Source organism: Rattus norvegicus, chromosome 1 (genome assembly GCF_021556685.1).
Source record: "Rattus norvegicus strain SHRSP/BbbUtx chromosome 1, alternate assembly SHRSP_T2T, whole genome shotgun sequence".
Lineage (NCBI taxonomy): Eukaryota > Metazoa > Chordata > Mammalia > Rodentia > Muridae > Rattus > Rattus norvegicus.
In genome coordinates, this window is record NC_141534.1 from 79,074,535 (window position 1) to 79,093,772 (window position 19,238).

Here is a 19,238-nt window from a genome sequence, read left to right on the forward strand (position 1 = left end):
ACCAAGAACTAACCACCCCCTAATATCTAGCAGACACATAAAAGTCATATACCGTGAAAGAAACAGCATATAGGCTAATGGGGAAAGCTGTAAAATGACAGGCACAGAGACTAGTCACCTAGTGCTGAGAAACCCAACATTACCCTCCCACACCTCTGTGTCGACAATGTAGAAGAATTAATCATGTACAGATGTGTGTGGTATGTGATCACTGTTAAGTATGTGTGTGTCATGTTGATGTTGGTGCCAGTGGTCAATGTTAGGTGTCCTTCCTCAGGAAATATCCCCCTTAAAACAAACTTATTTTTAACTTTCAATTCCATGTCTATGGTGGGTATGTATGAGCCTTGTGCCAGGAGACGACAGAGGTGTTGGATTTCTTGGAGATGAATTTATACCCAGCTCTGAGCCACCTGACGTAGGTGCTATTAAATCAGCTCCAATCTGCATGCACACACATGAGAATGCAGGGGTCTAAAGCTTCAGATCACAACCTACACAGCATGTGACTTTAAGTGAACCCATCTTTACACCCCACCCCACCAGCAAACCTGATATCTGTTCCTCCTCTGATCCTTCGTCCTTCAGGATTGCTTTATCATCTTTTTTTGGAGGAGTTGTTGGGCTTTCTGCAACCAAAGATAGAGTTAATAATTTATTGCCGACATTGGGATGAGAACAGGTCATGTCCAAACTACATAGAGCGTTAACGCAAGCCTCTGCTTGGTTTATGTCCTTATAATTTTGGTGTCAGGCCCTCTGTCTCAGAAGTACAGTAAAGCAACAGAGAGAGGCAACGATGCTCACATCTGAACCCTGACATGTGCATTATCTCCTAGTTCTTCTGTGAGGCTTAGGGTGTGTGTCACAAGGAGGTGCTGGGTCATAGGCAGTTAAGGTTCATCTTTATTATTCATCCCCAATCCCTTCCAATTTCTGACCTGTAGAAGCAGCTTGTATGAGATTTAATTTGCGGATAACTGATACTTGTAATTAGGGTTGTCTTCAGGTTTGTGTGTCTTGTTGTGGGTGCACAGATGCTCCCGATTTTCTACTTCCTCTTTAGAAATGTAACTAGGTTTTGAAAAGAATACATTTTATTGATTGGGACATGTCTATGTATTCACACAGGTGCCCTAGGGAGCCAGAAGAGGACATGGAGCTCTGTGGAACTGGAGTTAAAGGCAGCTGTGAGCCACTTCAATGTGTGTGCTATAAGTGGAACAGGATTTTACTCTTCAAAGCAGAGATACCATCTCTATGAGCTTCCAATCCTAAGGGAACAGAGGGTGGGGAGGAGAGATATGAACTGCTATCCTTTGGACATGATGGAGCTGCTGGGCACATGAAATCATGCAGCTGAGACTCCCTGTGCAAACGTCAGACACTTAAAATTGCACCAGAGTTTGGGTGCGGGCTCCTGAGGAAGGGTCAGCATTTGGAGTTGCTGCTCTGAAGCAGCTCCTCCTCTTAGTTGCCACAGCTCTGTGTGTACATACATGCTGGCAGGTCCATGTGCAAATTCTGTGACCATCGGTGGACAACAGGTTGACCTTTCATGTCTTTCTCAGTCACTCTCAGTCTTAACTTTTAAAGATGTATTTATCTTTAAGAATGCTCTTCCTGTACGGATGTCGCTGTACCCTGTGCCAGTCAGGCTATACCTACTTAGACTACAAGAGGGCAAATTCCTTGACACTAGACTTACGGATATGAGCTGGCATGTGAGAAATGAAAACTGATTTTGCATTCTCCAAGACAGTAGGCAAGTGATGTTGACCCTCCCAGCCCTGTCTCTTGTCTCCAATCTTAGTTTTGGAGAGTCTCACTAAACCTGGATCTCACCATGGTAGACTGGACTGGCCAGCAAGCAGCAGGGATCCTCCTGTCTCTGCCTCCATGGTGGAGGTTTCATAGGCACATGCCCCTCCCCCAGGCATATCTAGGTAGATTTTGGGAATTGAACTCTGGTCCTAGTGCAGGAAGAATTTCTTTATTGAGTGAGACCAGCCTGCAGATTAAACCCTTTTCATGACAGCTATATACCCAAACACAATGCCGTTAGTGCAGTCCATATCTGGAGCCTAGCAGACTATTTCTATTTCCAAGAATTTGTCAAGGCAATTTCAAAATTGGAGATATGACCCAATGGAACTAAGAATGCCTCCTCAAATCTTGAAGACAATTACAGTCATATATACCCTGATAGAAACAACATATTTAGTGTAAGCCAGTGGGGACAGCAGTATAAAGACAGGCACAGAGAATTTTCAGCTATGGCTGAGGCACCCAAAATTATACTTCTAAACCTCTATCTTGCCAATATTGAAATATTGTGTACACATGTATGCTGTATGTGATAAGTGTGAAGTATGTGTGTCATGTTGAAATGCCTGCCAGAGGTCAACCTTAGGTTTCTTCCCTCAGGAAACAACCACCTCAAAACAAAGACTTATTTTTAATTTTTAATTATATGTCCGTGTGGATACGTTTATGAGCCTTGTGCCAGCAGAAGACGGAGGCATTGGATTTCTTGGAGCCTGAATTACATGTAGCTCAGAGAAGCAGATGTGGATGTGGGTAACCGAACTGCAATCCTGCATGCACACACATAAGAATTTGTGGGTGTAATTCTTCAGATAAAAGACCATACAGCACGTGGCTTTACGTGTACCCATTTTTACACCACACCCCTCCTGCAAACCTGATGTCTGTTCCTGCTCTGGTCCTTGGAATTCTGGAATCATTTTAGCACCTTTTTCTGGAGGAGTCGTTTTGCTTTCTGTAACAGAGAGGAAGAGTTAACTCAGTCTAACTATCTCATCTGGGGATGAGAACACCTCATTTCCACATTACATAGAGGATTAAGGCAAGCTTTTGCACAGTTTATGCCCTGTGTAGTCTGTGAGGCCACGTCCTTTGCCCCTGAGTACATTAAAGCAGCAGAGAGAGGCAAAGATGCTCCACCATTTGGACCCTACCTTGAGCATTCTACACTACTACATCTGAGTGGCTTAGGGTGGTTTCACAATGAGATACCATGTTATGGGCATTAAGGGTTCATCTTGGTTATTCATTCTCAATTCCTTTAAATTTAGAGATTGTAATTAGCTTTTAATTGATATTTGTAATCAGAATGGTCTTCAACATTGTGTTTGTTGTTGTGGGTCCACAGTTGTTTGTCATGGTCTAGTTCTTTTCTAGGCACCAATCTTTGTTTCAAGAATAATTTATATCCTTTTTTTTGTACATGTCTGTAGTCATTGGTTTTGTGTGTCAACTTGACACAAGCTGAAGTTATCACAGAAAGGAGCTTCAGTTGAGGAAAATGCATCCATGAGACCTAGCTGTAAGGCATTGTCTCAACTAGTGATCAAGGGGGGAGGACCCAGTCCATTGTGGGTTGTGCTGTCCCTGGTTTGGTAGTCTTGGCTTCTATACAAGAGGAAGTCGGGGGGGGGTTGCATGCCAGTAACATCTCTCTGGGGCCTCTGTATCATCTTCTGATTCCTACTCTGTGTTCCATCCTTTGGTGATGAACAGCAATGTGAATGTGAAAGCAGAATAAACCCTTTCCTCAACAACTTGCTTCTTGGCCATGTTATTTTTTGCAGGAATAGAATAGAAACCCTGACTAAGACAATGTCTATGCATTCTTACAGTTGCCCTTGGAGGACAGAAGAGGACACTGGACTCTGTGGAACTGGAGTCAAGGGCAGCTCTGGTGAACATGTGTGTAATGAATGGAAGATGATATTGCTTTTTGTTCAGAGCAGAGATCCCATCTGTATTAAGTCCCCCACCCATTCTTAGAGAACAGAGAAAGAGGAGATCTGTTAACTGCTGTCCTCCTTACATTATACAGCTGTTGGGGATAGGAAATCCTGCAGGTGGGGCTACCTCTGCTAAGACCAAGACAGTGAAAACTGCATCAGAGATTGGGTAAGGGCTGCTGAAAAAGTGTCAGGATTTGAAGTCAGTTTTCTGTAGAGTCAGGTCATCTACTTGGATCTCAGGACTCTCTGTGTGGGTACATGGGATTGGGCAAGTCCATGTGCACATTTGTGTGTACAAATATGGAGAAGAGGTTGAGTTTTTATGCCTTTCTCAGTCACATACTATCTTAATGTTCAAAGATGTGTTTACCATGTCTTTATATTTAAGAATACTTTTCCGGTATGTGTGTCCCTGTGTGTTGTGGAGGCTGTGCCTGCTGAGACGACAAGAGGGCTGATGTCCTGGGACTAGACTTATAGATATGAGCTGGCCTGTGGGACCTCAAAACTGAACCTGCCTCCTCTAGCAGAGTGGCCAAGTTATCTTACTCTCTGAGCCCTGTCTCTCATCATCAATCTTATTTATTGAGTCACTAAACTTGGATCTCACCCTGTTAGACTGGCCTGACCAGCAAGCACCAGGGACCCTCCTGTCTCTGCCCCCTTGGTAGTGGTATTATAGGTACAGGATCCTACCATCTGGAATATCTAGATAGGTTCTGGGAATTGAACTCTGGTCCTAATGTAGGAATTAATACTTGACTGACCAAGCCCAGCCTCCAGATTCAACCTTATAAATAACAGCTATATGGTCAAAGAGAGATGCAATTTAATGCAGTCTATATCAGGAACCTAGGTGATCATTTGCCTCCAAGAAATTTTCAAGGTGCTTTTAAAATTCTTGAGACAATGACTGGAACCAAGAACCTACCACTCCCCATATCTTGCAGATACATAGAAGGTCTTATACCCTGAAGGAAGAACATTTAAGCTAATGTGGATAGCTATATGATGACAGGCACAGAGTTCTGTCACCTAGGGCAGAGAAACTAAAAATAACCTCCCAAACTTGTCTTGACAATATGGAAGAATTTTTCGTGTACATATGTGTGTCATATGTGAAAAGTGTGAATCATGTTTGTGCATGTTGATGTTGAGGTCAGAGGTCAACCTCAGGTCCTCTTAGGAAACATGCACCTTAAAGACTTATGTTTAGCTTTTGATTCCATGTCTATGTGTGGGTACGTATGAGCCTTGTGCCAGGAGATGACAGAGGTGATGGATTTCTTGGAGATGAACTTATACCCAGCTCAAACACCTGATGTGGGTGCTCTTAAATCAACTCCAATCTGCATGAGCACACATAAGAATTTGGAGGTCTCAGCTATCAAAAACAACGACTTTATGAAATTCGTAGGCAAATGGTTGGAACTGGAAAACATCATCCTGAGTGAGCTAACCCAATCACAGAAAGACATACATGGTATGCACTCATTGATAAGTGGCTATTAGCCCAAATGCTTGAATTACCCTAGATGCCTAGAACAAATGAAACTCAAGACGGATGATCAAAATGTGAATGCTTCACTCCTTCTTTAAAAGGGGAACAAGAATACCCTTGGCAGGGAAGAGAGAGGCAAAGATTAAAACAGAGACTGAAGGAACACCCATTCAGAGCCTGCCCCACATGTGGCCCATACATATACAGCCATCCAATTAGACAAGATGGATGAAGCAAAGAAGGGCAGGCTGACAGGAACCGGATGTAGATCTCTCCTGAGAGACACAGCCAGAATACAGCAAATACAGAGGCGAATGCCAGCAACAAATCACTGAACTGAGAATAGGACCCCATTGAAGGAATCAGAGAAAGAACTGGAAGAGCTTGAAGGGGCTCGAGACCCCATATGTATAACAATGCCAAGCAACCAGAGCTTCCAGGGACTAAGCCACTAACTAAAGACTATACATGGACTGACCCTGGACTCTGACCTCATAGGTAGCAATGAATATCCTAGTAAGAGCACCAGTGGAAGGGGAAGCCCTGGGTCCTGCTAAGACTGAACCCCCAGTGAACTAGACTATTGGGGGGAGGGCGGCAATGGGGGGAGGGTTGGGAGGGGAACACCCATAAGGAAGGGGAGGGGGAGGGGGATGTTTGCCTGGATACCGGGAAAGGGAATAACACTCGAAATGTATATAAGAAATACTCAAGTTAATAAAAAAAATCAGATTGTGTGGTCATTCTGTCTGTGACTTCTCAACTTTGTCATAAATTTAAAATTAGCCATGATAATGTGTTAATTGGTGAGGATGTCTGCATTCAAACAAAATAATTTGAAAACAATAAAGATGGAATTTCCAATAATGAAAAAAAAAGAATTTGGAGGTCTAATTCATGTGAGAAAAACCTACACAGCATGTGGCTTTAAGTGTAACTATCTTTACATCCCACCCATTCTGCAAACCTGGTGATATCTGTTCCTCCTCTGATCCTTCTTTCTTTGGGATTGCTTTATCATCTTTTTTTGGAGGAGTTGTAGTGCTTTCTGGAACAAAACAAAGAGTTAATAACTTATTGCCCATGTTGGGATGAAACAGTTCCTGTCCAAGCTACATAGAGTATTAGGCAAGCTTCTGCTAAAGTTATATTCCTTATAGTCTTTGATGTCAGGCCCTTTGTCTCTCAAGTACAGTAAAGCAGTAGGGATAGGCAAAGATGCTCCCATTTGAACCCTACCATGTGCATTATCTCCTAGTTCTTCTGACCGGCTTAGGGTGGGTGTCACACAAGGAGGTGCTGGGTTATAGGCAGTTAAGGTACATCTTTGTTATTCATCCCCAATTCCTTCCAATTTCTGACCTGTGGAAACAGCTTGTATGAGATTTAATTCTCAGGTAACTGATACTTGTAATTAGAGTTGTCTTCAGGTTTGTGTGTTCTTGTTGTGGGTGCATAGATGTTCCCCATTGTCTACTTCCTCTTTAGAAATGTAACTAGGGGTGCCCAAGACACCACCAGAACCTGAAGGGACCGACCGGATAAACAGTTCTCTGCACCCAAATCGGTGGGAGGGAGAGCTAAAGCTTCAGAGAGACAGACACACCTGGGAAGCCAGAAGAGACTACACACTGCCCACATTTCTGACTCCAGAGGAAAACACCAAAGGCAATCTGGGACCCTGGTGCACGGGGGTCTCCCGGAAAGGGCGGCGCAGGTCCTCCTGGTTGCTGCCCTCTCCGAGAGCTCATAAGCAACAGCCCATGTGCAAACTTGAGCCTCGGGACCACAGGCAAGACCAACTTTTCTGCTACAAGTGACCTGACTAGTGGCCTCAGGACACAGGCCCACAGGAACAGCTGAAGACCTGTAGATAGGAAAAACTACACGCCTGAAAGCAGAATACTCTGTTCCCATAACTGGCTGAAAGAAAACAGGAAAACAGGTCTACAGCACCCCTGACACACAGGCTTATAAGGACAGTCTAGCCACTGTCAGAAATAGCAGAACAAAGTAACACTAGAGATAATTTGATGGCGAGAGGCAAACGCAGGAATCCAAGCAACAGAAACCAAGACTACATGGCATCATCGGAGCCCAATTCTCCCACCAAAGCAAACACGGAATATCCAAACACACCAGAAAAGCAAGATCTAGTTTCAAAATCATATTTGATCATGATGCTGGAGGACTTCAAGAAAGACGTGAAGAACTCCCTTAGAGAAACACAGGAAAACATAAATAAACAAGTAGAAGCCAACAGAGAGGAATCACAAAAATCCCTGAAAGAATTCCAGGAAAACACAATCAAACAGTTTAAGGAATTAAAAATGGAAATAGAAGCAATCAAGAAAGAACACATGGAAACAACCCTGGATATAGAAAAACCAAAAGAAGAGACAAGGAGCCATAGATACAAGTTTCACCAACAGAATACAGGAGATAGAAGAGAGAATCTCTGGAGGAGAAGATTCCATAGAAATCATCGACTCAACCATCAAACATAATGTAAAGCGGAAAAAGCTACTGGTCCAAAACATACAGGAAATCCAGGACTCAATGAGAAGATCAAACCTAAGGATAATAGGTATAGAAGGGAGTGAAGACTCCCAGCTCAAAGGACCAGTAAATATCTTCAACAAAATCATAGAAGAAAACTTCCCTAACCTAAAGAAAGAGATACCCATAAGCATACAAGAAGCCTACAAAACTCCAAATAGATTGGACCAGAAAAGAAACTCCTCCCGTCACATAATAGTCAAAACCCCAAACGCACAAAATAAAGAAAGAATATTAAAAGCAGTAAGGGAAAGAGGTCAAGTAACATATAAAGGCAGACATATCAGAATCACACCAGACTTTTCGCCAGAGACTATGAAAGCCAGAATATCCTGGACAGGTGTCATACAGAACCTAAGAGAACACAAATGCCAGCCCAGGTTACTGTATCCTGCAAAAATCTCAATTAACATAGATGGAGAAACCAAGATATTCCATGAAAAAACCAAATTTACACAATATTTTTCTACAAATCCAGTACTACAAAGGATAATAAATGGTAAAGCCCAACATAAGGAGGCAAGCTACACCCTAGAAAAAGCAAGAAACTCATCGTCTTGGCAACAAAACAAAGAGAAGAAAAGCACACAAACATAACCTCATATCTAAATATGAATATAACAGGAAGCAATAATCACTATTCCTTAATATCTCTCAACATCAATGGTCTCAACTCCCCAATAAAAAGACATAGATCAACAAACTAGATACGCAATGAGGACCCTGCATTCTGCTGCCTACAGGAAACACACCTAAGAGAGAAAGACAGACACTACCTCAGAGTGAAAGGCTGGAAATCACCTTTCCAAGCAAATGGTTGGAAGAAGCAAGCTGGAGTAGCCATTCTAATATCAAATAAAATCAAATTTCAACTAGAAGTCATCAAAAAAGATAAGGACACTTCATATTTATCAAAGGAAAAATCCACCAAGAAGAACTCTCATCCTAAATATCTATGCCCCAAATATAAGGGCATCTACATATGTAAAAGAAACTTTACTAAAGCTCAGAACACACATTGCACCTCACACAATAATAGTAGGTGATTTCAACACCCCACTCTCATCAATGGACAGATCATGGAAACAGAAATTAAACAAAGACTAGACAGACTAAGAGAAGTCATGAGCCAAATGGACTTAACAGATGTTTATAGAACATTCTATTCTAAAGCAAGAGGATATACATTCTTCTCAGCTCCTCATGGTACTTTCTCCAAAACTGACCATATAATCGGTCAAAAAACGGGCCTCAACAGGTACAGAAAGATAGAAATAATTCCATGAGTCGTATCAGACCACCATGGGCTAAAGCTGGTCTTCAATAACAATAAGGGAAGAAAGCCCACATATACCTGGATGTTGAATAATGCTTTACTCAATGATAACCTGGTCAAGGAAGAAATAAAGAAATTAAAGACTTCTTAGAATTTAATGAAAAGGAAGGTACATGATACCCAAGTTTTTGGGACACAATGAAAGCTGTGCTAAGAGGAATACTCAGAGCTCTGAGCGACTGCAGAAAGAAACAGGCACAAGCATATATAAGCAGCTTGATAGCACACCTAAAAGCTCTAAAACAGAAAGAAGCAAATACACCCAGGAGGAGAGGAAGGCAGGAAATAATCAAACTCAGAGCTGAAATCAACCAAGTAGAAACTAAAAGGACTATGCAAAAAAAAAAAAAAAAAGAAAAAAGAAAAGAAAAAAGAAAACACCTCAACAAAATCAAAAGCTTGTTCATTGAGAAAAATTAAAAGAATAGATAAAACCTTAGCAGGACTAACCACAGGACACAGAGTGTGTCCAAATTAACAAAATCAGAAATAAATAGGGAGACATAACTGCAGAATCAGAGGAAATTCAAAAAATCATCCGATCCTACTACAAAAGCCTATATTCAACAAAACTGGAAAATCTCCAGGAAATGGACAATTTCCTAGACAGATACCAGGTACCGAAGTTAAATCAGGAACAGATAAACCAGTTAAACAACCCCATAACTCCTAAGGAAACAGAAGCAGTAATTAAAGGCCTCCCAACCAAAAAGAGCCCAGGTCCAGACGAGTTCAGTGCAGAATTCTATCAGACCTTCATAAAAGACATCATACCAATACTATCCAAACTATTCCACAAAATTGTAACAGATGGAGCACTACAGAACTTCTTCTATGAAGCCATGATTACACTTATACCCAAACCACACAAAGACCCAACAAAGAAAGAACTTCAGACCAATTTCCATTATGGATATCAACGCAAAAATACTCAATAAAATTCTGGCAAACCGAATCCAAGATCACATCAAAACAATCATTCACCATGATCAAGTAGGCTTCATCCCAGGCATGCAGGGATGGTTTAATATATGGAAAACCATCAACGTGATCCATTATCTAAACAAACTGAAACAACAAAACCACATGATCATTTCATTAGATGCTGAGAAAGCATTTGACAAAATTCAACACCCCTTCATGATAAAAGTCCTGGAAAGAATAGGAATTCAAGGCCCATACCTAGACATAGTAAAAGCCATATACAGCAAACCAGTAGCTAACATTAAACTAAATGGAGAGAAACTTGAAGCAATCCCACTAAAATCAGGGACTAGACAAAGCTGCCCACTCTCTCCCTACTTATTCAATATAGTTCTTGAAGTTCTAGCCAGAGCAATCAGACAACAAAAGGAGATCAAGGGGATACAGATTGGAAAAGAAGAAGTCAAAATATCACTATTTGCAGATGACATGATAGTATATTTAAGTGATCCCAAAAGTTCCACCAGAGAACTACTACAGCTGATAAACAACTTCAGCAAAGTGGCTGGGTATAAAATTAACTCAAATAAATCAGTAGCCTTCCTCTACACAAAAGAGAAACAAGCTGAGAAAGAAATTAGGGAAAAGACACCTTTCATAATAGTCCCAAATAATATAAAATCCTCGGTGTGACTGTGACCAAGCAAGTAAAAGATCTGTATGATAAGATCTTCAAGCCTCTGAAGAAAGAAATTGAAGAAGACCTCAGAAGATGGAAAGATCTCCCATGCTCATGGATTGGCAGAATCAACATAGTAAAAATGGCCATTTTACCAAAAGCGATCTACAGATTCAATGCAATCCCTATCAAATTACCAATCCAATTCTTCAGAGAGTTAGACAGAACAATTTGGAAATTCATTTGGAATAACAAAAAACCCAGGTAGCTAAAACTATCCCCTCAACAATAAAAGGATTTCTGGGGGAATCACTATCCCTGAACTCAATTAGTATTACAGAGCAATAGTGATAAAAAGTGCATAGTATTGGTACAGAGACAGACAGATAGACCAGTGGAATAGAATTGAAGACCCAGAAATGAACCCACACACCTATGGTCACTTGATTTTTGACAAAGGAGCCAAAACCATCCAATGGAAAGAAGATAGCATTTTCAGCAAATGGTGCTGGTTCAAGTGGAGGTACATGTAGAAGAATGCAGATCGATCCATGACATTCACCCTGTACAAAGCTTAGGTCCAAGTGGATCAAGGACCTCCACATCAAACCAGATACACTCAAACTAATAGAAGAATAAGTGGGGAAGCATCTCGAACACATGGGCACTGGAGAAAATTTCCTGAACAAAACACCAATGGCTTATGCTCTAAGATCAAGAATCGACTAGTGGGATCTCATAAATCTACAAAGCTTATATATGGGAAAGGACACTGTTCTTAGGAGAAAACGGCAACCAACAGATTGGGAAAAGATCAGAGGGCTTATATCCAAAATATACAAAGAACTCAAGAAGTTAGACCGCAGGGAGACAAATAACCCTATTAAAAAATCGGGTTCAGAGCTAAACAAAGAATTCACAGCTGACGAATGCCGAATGGCTGAGAAACACCTAAAGAAATGTTCAACATCTTTAGTCATAAGGGAAATGCAAATCAAAACAACCCTGAGATTTCACCTCACACCAGTGAGAATGGCGAAGATAAAAAACTCAGGTGACAGCAGATGCTGGCGAGGATGTGGAGAAAGAGAACACTCCTCCATTGTTGGTGGGATTGCAGACTGGTACAACCATTCTGGAAATCAGTCTGGAGGTTCCTCAGAAAATTGGACATTGAACTACCTGAGGACCCACCTATACCTCTCTTGGGCATATACCCAAAGATGCTTCAACATATAACAAAGACATATCCTCCACTATGTTCATAGCAGCCTTATTTATAATAGCCAGAAACTGGAAAGAACCCAGATGCCCTTCAACAGAGGAATGGATACAGAAAATGTGGTACATCTACACAATGGAACATTACTCAGCTATCAAAAACAACGACTTTATGAAATTCATAGACAAATGAATGGAACTGGAAAATATCCTGAGTGAGGTAACCTAATCACAGAAAAACACACATGGTATGCACTTATTGATAAGTGGCTATTAGCCCAAATTCTTGAATCACTCTAGATCTACAGAACACATGAAACTCAAGAAGGATGACCAAAATGTGAATGCTTCACTCCTTCTTTAAAAGGGGAACAAGAATATCCTTGGCAGGGAATAGAGAGGCAAAGATTAAAACAGAAGCAGAAGGTACACCCATTTGGAGCCTGCCCCACATGTGTCCCATACATATTCAGCCACCCAATTAGATAAGATGGATGAAGCAAAGAAGTGCTGGCCGACAGGAACTGGATGTAGATCTCTCCTGAGAGACAAAGCCAGAATACAGTAAATACATAGGCGAATGACAGCAGCAAACCACTGAACTGAGAATGGGTCCCCCGTTAAAGGTATCAGAGAAAGGACTGGAAGAGCTTGAAGGGGCTCGAGACCCCATATGAACAACAGTGCCAAGCAGCCAGAGCTTCCAGGGACTAAGCCACTACCTACAGACTATACATGGACTGACCCTGGGCTCCAACCTCATAGGTAGTAATGAATATCCTAGTAAGAGCACCAGTTTAAGGGGAAGCCCTTGGTCCTGCCAAGACTGAACCCCCAGTGAATGTGGTTGTTGGCGGGGAGGGTGGTAATGGGGGGAGGATGGGGAGGGGAACAAACATATAGAAGGGGAGGGGGGAGAGGTTAGGGGGATGTTGGCTGGGAAACTGGGAAGGGGAATAACAAATCGAAATGTAAATAAGAAATACTCGACTTAATAAAAAACAAAAAACAAAAAACCTACACAGCATGTGGCTTGAAGTGCACCCATCCTTATACCCCACCTTCCGCCAAACCTGATGATGTCTGTTCCTCCTCTGATCTTTCCTCCTTCGGGATTGCTTTATCATCTTTTCTTGGAGGAGTAATTTTGCTTTCTGTAATAGAGAGGAAGAGTTAATTCAGTCTAAGTATCCCAGCTGGCGATGAGAACACTTCATCTTCAAACTATATAGAGGATGAAGGGAAGCCTTTGCACAGTTTATGTACTGTGTAGTCTCTGATGTCAGGACCATTGCCTCAGAAGTTCAGTAAAGCAGCTGAGATAGGCGAAGATGCTCCACTGGAACTGCAACATGTGCATTCCACACTACTTCTTTTGAGAGGCATAGGGTGGGTGTCACAAGGGGTTCTGTGTCATAGGCATTTAAGGGTTCATCTTCATTACTCAACCTCAATTTCTCCAATTTCCAGACATGCAAAAGAAGATATTCACTTAATACTTGTAGTTAGAGTTGTCTCCAACTTCTGTGTGCTTGTGTGGGTGCATAGCTGTCACCTGTGGTCTTTTTCTTCTGCAGGGACCTTTCAAATTTTGGAAAAAAATATACATTTCATTTTCCTACATGTTTCTGTGTGCAGGCAGATGGCCTTGGAGGCCAGAGGAGAACGTGGACTCTGAGTCACTTGAACATGGATTGTTTTGAATGGAACATGATATTGCTGTTTGTTCAAAGCATAGGGACTATGTGCATCATCTCCCCCTACCCTTAGGCAACAGATGATGGTGACAAGAGGTGTGAATTGCTGTCCTATGGACATCATACATCTGTTGGGCACATGAAGTAATGCAGCTGGGACTACCTGTGCAAGATTGAGTCATTTAAAATTGCCTAAGACACTTGGTAGGGGTTCCTGAGGAAGTGTTAGCATTTGGAATCATTTCTCTGCAGGAGCTTGACCTCTGCTTGGTTGTAATAGCTCTCAGTGTGTACTTGGAGGGGTCGGTCCATGTGCACATTTGTGTGCTCATGTATGGAAACAAGGTTGACTTTTCATGTCTTACTCACTCTCGATATTAACTTTTAAAGATGTATTGATCTTTATTTAAGAATGTTATTCCTGTCTGTATGTCCCTGTACCCTGTGCAGGCAGGGTATGCCTGCTAAGACCACAAGAGGGCACATCCCCTGGAATAGACTTACAGATGTTAGCTGGATTGTCAGAGCTCAAAACTGAACCTGGATCCTACAGAAGACTGGTCAAGTGCTCTTTCCTGATGAACCATCTCTCTGTTCTCCAATCTTAGTTTTGGAGAGTCTCACTAAACCTATATTTCAGCATGGTAGACTGGGCTGGCAAGCAAGTACCAGGGATCCTCCTGTGTCTGTCTCCTTGGTGGTGGTATTATAAGCACATGGTCATCCCCCTGGTATATTTAGGTAGTTCCTGGGAATGGAACTCTGGTCATAGTACAGGAAGCATTGCTTTGAGTGACCAAGAAATGCCTCCAGATACAACAAAATTAATAACACCTATATACCCAAACACAGATGCAATTTAATGCAGTCTGTATCAGGAGACTAGCTGATCATTTCCACTCAAGAAATTGCCAAGGTGATTCTAAAATTCATGATACAATGAATGGAACCAAGAACCCACCACCCCCCAAATCTTGCAGCCACATAAAAACTCCTACATTGTTAAAGAAGCAACAATTTAGCCAATGGGGCGAACTGTAAAAAGACAGGCACAGAGACCAGTCACCTATGGCTGAGATACCCCAAGTTACTGTGCTACACCTCTGTGTGGACAATGTGGAAGAATCGATCTTGTACATATATGTGTTGTACGTTATAAGTGTTAAGTATGTGTGGGCATTTGGATGTTGGTGCCAGAGGTCAACCTTAGGTTTTCGTACTCAGGAAACAGAAACATCCACCCTAACACAAAGTCTTATTTTTAGTTTTAATTCTATGTCTATGTGAGGGTATCGATGAGCATTGTGTCAGCAGATGACAGAGGTCTTGGATTTCCTGGAGCTGGATTTATACTTAGCTCTGAGCCACCTGACGTAGGTGCTGGTTAATCAACTCCAACCTGCATGCACACACGTGAGAATGCGGGGGTCTAAAGCTTCAGATCAAAACCTGCACAGCATGTGGCTTTAAGTGCACCTAACTTTACACCCCAACCCCTCCTGCCTGCAAACCTGATGTCTGTTCTTCCTCTGATCCTTTATCCTTCGGGCTTGCTTTATCAGACTTCTCTGGAGTGATTTTGCTTTCTGCAACAGAGAGGAAGAGTTATTTCAGTCTAACTATCCCAGCTGGGTATGAGAACACCTCATTTCCACATTTCATAGAGGATTAAGCTTTGCACAGTTTATGCCCTGTGCAGTCTGTGAGGCCAGGTCCTTTGCCTCAGGAGTACATTAAGGCAGCAGAGATAGGAGAAGGTACTCCATTTGGACCCTAACTTGTGCATTCTACACTTCTACATCTGAGTGGCTCAGGGTGGGTTTCGCAGTGAGGTGCCATGTTATAGGCATTAAGGGTTCATCTTGGTTAAAGGAATCCTCAATTCTTTTAAATTTCAGACCTTAGTAAGCAGCTTTTAATTAGACTATAATTAGCTTTTAATTGATACTTGTAATTAGAATGGTCTTCAACATTGTGTTTTTTGTTGTGGGTCTTTTTTTTTTTTTTTGCCATGGTCTCCTTCTTCTGTAGGCAAGCACCTTGGTGTTGAAAATTAATTCATATCTGTTTTTGTACATGTGTGTAATGGCAGGTTTTATGCGTCAACTTGACACAAGATGAAGTTACCACAGACATAGGAGCTTCAGTTGGGGAAATGCCTCCATGAGACCTAGCCTTAAGGCATTGTCTCAACTAGTGATCAAGGGGGGAGGACCCAGCCCATTGTGGATGGTGCTGTCCCTGGGTTGGTAGTCTTGGGTTCTATAAAAGAGCAAGCTTAGCAAGCCAGGGGTTTCATGCCAGCAAGTAACATCTCTCAGGGACCTTATGTATAAGCTCCTGGTTCCTTCTCTCTGTGAGTTCCAGTCCTGAAGTCCTTTGGTGATGAACGGCCACGCGAATGTGTAATCAGAACAAAATCTTTCCTCACCAATTTGCTTCTTGGTCATGATGGTTGTAAAGAAATAGAAACCCTGATCAATACAATGTCTATGTGTTCTTACAGGTTCCCTGTGAGGACAGAAGAGGACATTGGAGTCTGTGGAACTGGAGTCAAGGGCAGCTGTGGATCACTTCAATGTGGGTGTTTTGAATGGAAGATGATATTGCTCTTTGTTCAGAGCAGAGATACCATCTGTATTAAGTCCCCTTATTTAGGGAACAGAGGAAGAGGAGATCTGTTAGCTGCTGTCCTCTGTACATCATACAGCTGTTGGGCATAGGAATCCTGCTGCTGGGGCTACCTGTACAAGGGTAAGACACTTAAGATCGCATCAGAGACTGGGCAAGGGCTGCTGAGAAAGTGTCAGGATTTGGAGTCACTTTTCATTAGGGACAGTTCCTCTGATTGGATATCAGGACTCTCTGTGTGGGTACATGGGAGTGGGCAAAGTCCACATACACATTTGTGTGCACAAATATGGATAAGAGGTTGACTTTTCTTGTCTTTCTCAGCACGCACAACCTTAATGTTTAAAGATGTGTTTATCATGTCTTTATATTTAATAATGTTTTTCCTGTATGTATGTCCGTGTATGTTGTGGAGGCTGTGCCTGCTGAGACCACAAAAGGGCAGAAGCTGTGGAACAACTTAGATAGATATGAGCTGGCCTATGGGACCTCAAAACTGAACCTACATCCTCTATAAGAATAGCCAAGTGATCTTACCCTCCGAGACATGTTTTGGTCTCCAATCTCATTTATTCAGAGTCTCACTAAACCTGGATCTCATCATGGAAGACTGGGCTGACCAGCAAGCACCAGGGATCCTCCTGTCTCTGCCTCCTTGGTAGTGGTATTATAGGCACATGCCCCTCCCACCAGGACATCTAGACAGGTTCTGGCAATGGAACTCTGGCCCAAGTGCAGAAAGCATTTTACTGTGCAAGACAAGCCTTCAGATTCAACCTTGTTAACAGTTATTTACCCAAACACAGATGTTTTGATGCAGTGCATATCAGGAAACTAGCTGATCATTTCCCTCCATGAAATTGTCAAGGTGATTTTTGATTTATGATACAAATCAATGGAACAAAGAACGAAACACCCCTAAAGCTTGCAGACACTTAGAAAGTCATGTACCCTGAAAGAAGCAGGGATAGCTGTTAAAGGACAGGCACAGAGAATAGTCATCTAGTGCTGAGAAACCCAACAATACCCTCCCACACCTCTGTGTCCACAAGGCAGAAGAATTAGTGTACATATGTACGTGGTATGTGGTAAGTGTTAAGTACGTGTGCATGTTGATGTTGGTTCCAGAGGCCAACCTTAGGTTTCCTTCCTCAGGAAACATCCACCTTAACACAAAGATTTTTAACTTCTAATTCCATGCCTCTGTGTGGGTATGTATGAGCCTTGTGCCAGCAGAGGACAGAGGTGATGGATTTCTTGGAGAGGGATTTATACCCAGCTCTAAGCCATCTGATGTGGGGGCTGGTAAATCAACTCCAACCTTCATGCACACATGTAAGAATGCAGTGTCTACATGGCTCCAACTCTATATTGTAGCAAAGGATGACCTTGCTGGGAACCAATGGAAAGAGAAGCCCTTGGTCCTTCCAAGGTTGGACCCCCCCAGTGTAGGGTATTGTGTGGGGAGTACTAGGGTGGGGAACAGCTTTGTAGCAGGGGAGTTGGAGGGGCTAGTGGGCTGATGGACAGGAAACTGGGTAAGGGAACAACATTTGAAATGTAAATAAGAAATATGAAATTTAAAAAAAAATGGAAAAAAAAATAAAAAAGTAAACATATTCTCTATACATCTCTCTTGTACCTGACTACCCACACTCTGATTTGGGACCCACAAATTTCAGAACTAAGAGAAGTTGCGGGGTTACAGGAAGTGAGATTTCTAACCACTCTGCTTCCTTCCCGGTCTCCAGGAGTCACCAAAGCTTTGCTTGCTCCTGCCATCCTGTGTGCCAGCACCACTCCTTTCTAACACCTCATCTGCTCTATCACAACCTCAAAATGATTGTTGTTAAAGGTCCAGTGACAGGCCAAAGTGGGATCCAGTTCAAGAGGAGGCCCCAAGGCCTGACATCATTACTGAGACTATGGGATTTTCACAGAAAGGGACCTATCATAACTGCCCTCCAAAAGACCCAACAAACACCTGACAGAGTGAGATGCAGACATTTGTACCCAACCAATGAATAGAAGCTGCCCACCCCTGTGGTTGAATTAGGGAAAGGTGGAGGAAGCTGAGGAGGAGGGCAACCCTTTAGGAGGACCAGCAGTCTCAATTAACCTGGACCACCGAGATCTCTTAAACACTGGATCACCAGCCAGGCAGCTTACACCAGCTGAGATGTGGCCCCTAACACATATACAGGAGAGGACTCCTGGGTTTGAGTTCAGTCAGAGAAGATGCACCTAACTGTCAAGAGACTGGAGGCCCAGAATGTTTAGAGGTCTTATGTGGTGGGTAGGGTGGGGACACTTGTGGAGACAATGGGGGGGCAGTTAGGAGGTGGGAGGGGTAGACTGGAAGGGGAATAAATCTGGAGTGTAAAAATAAATGAATAAATAATAAAAGAAAAGGAATGAATACAGGGGTCTAATTCTTCAGTTAAAACCTACACAGCATGTGGTTTGAAGTGCACCCATCTTTACACCCCACCCTCCAGCAAACCTGGTGATGTCTGTTCCTCCTCTGATCTTTCCCCCTTCGGGATTGCTTTATCATCTTTCCTTGGAGGAGTAATTTTGCTTTCTGTAATAGAGAGGAAGAGTTAATTCAGTCTAAGTATCCCAGCTGGCGATGAGAACACTTCATCTTCAAACTATATAGAGGATGAAGGGAAGCCTTTGCACAGTTTATGTACTGTGTAGTCTCTGATGTCAGGACCATTGCCTCAGAAGTTCAGTAAAGCAGCTGAGATAGGCGAAGATGCTCCACTGGAACTGCAACATGTGCATTCCACACTACTTCTTTTGAGAGGCATAGGGTGGGTGTCACAAGGAGTTCTGTGTCATAGGCATTTAAGGGTTCATCTTCATTATTCATCCTCAATTTCTCCAATTTCCAGACATGCATAAGCAG

The 19,238-nt window shown here is 42.5% G+C and overlaps 1 protein-coding gene across 1 annotated transcript in view; it reads right to left on the bottom strand.

Annotated features, from left to right (window-relative positions):
- The window catches only part of Nlrp5 (NLR family, pyrin domain containing 5), a 270,742-nt gene that overhangs the window by 45,799 nt on the left and 205,705 nt on the right, over window positions 1-19,238 (bottom strand). The window contains exons 51-55 of the mRNA XM_087603010.1: window positions 18,828-18,908; window positions 15,205-15,279; window positions 13,058-13,150; window positions 2,705-2,782; window positions 552-629 (exon numbers count right to left, since the gene is read on the bottom strand). Of these exons, the coding sequence (XP_087459136.1) occupies window positions 552-629; window positions 2,705-2,782; window positions 13,058-13,150; window positions 15,205-15,279; window positions 18,828-18,908 (405 nt within the window). The remainder of the gene's footprint in view (window positions 1-551; window positions 630-2,704; window positions 2,783-13,057; window positions 13,151-15,204; window positions 15,280-18,827; window positions 18,909-19,238) is intronic.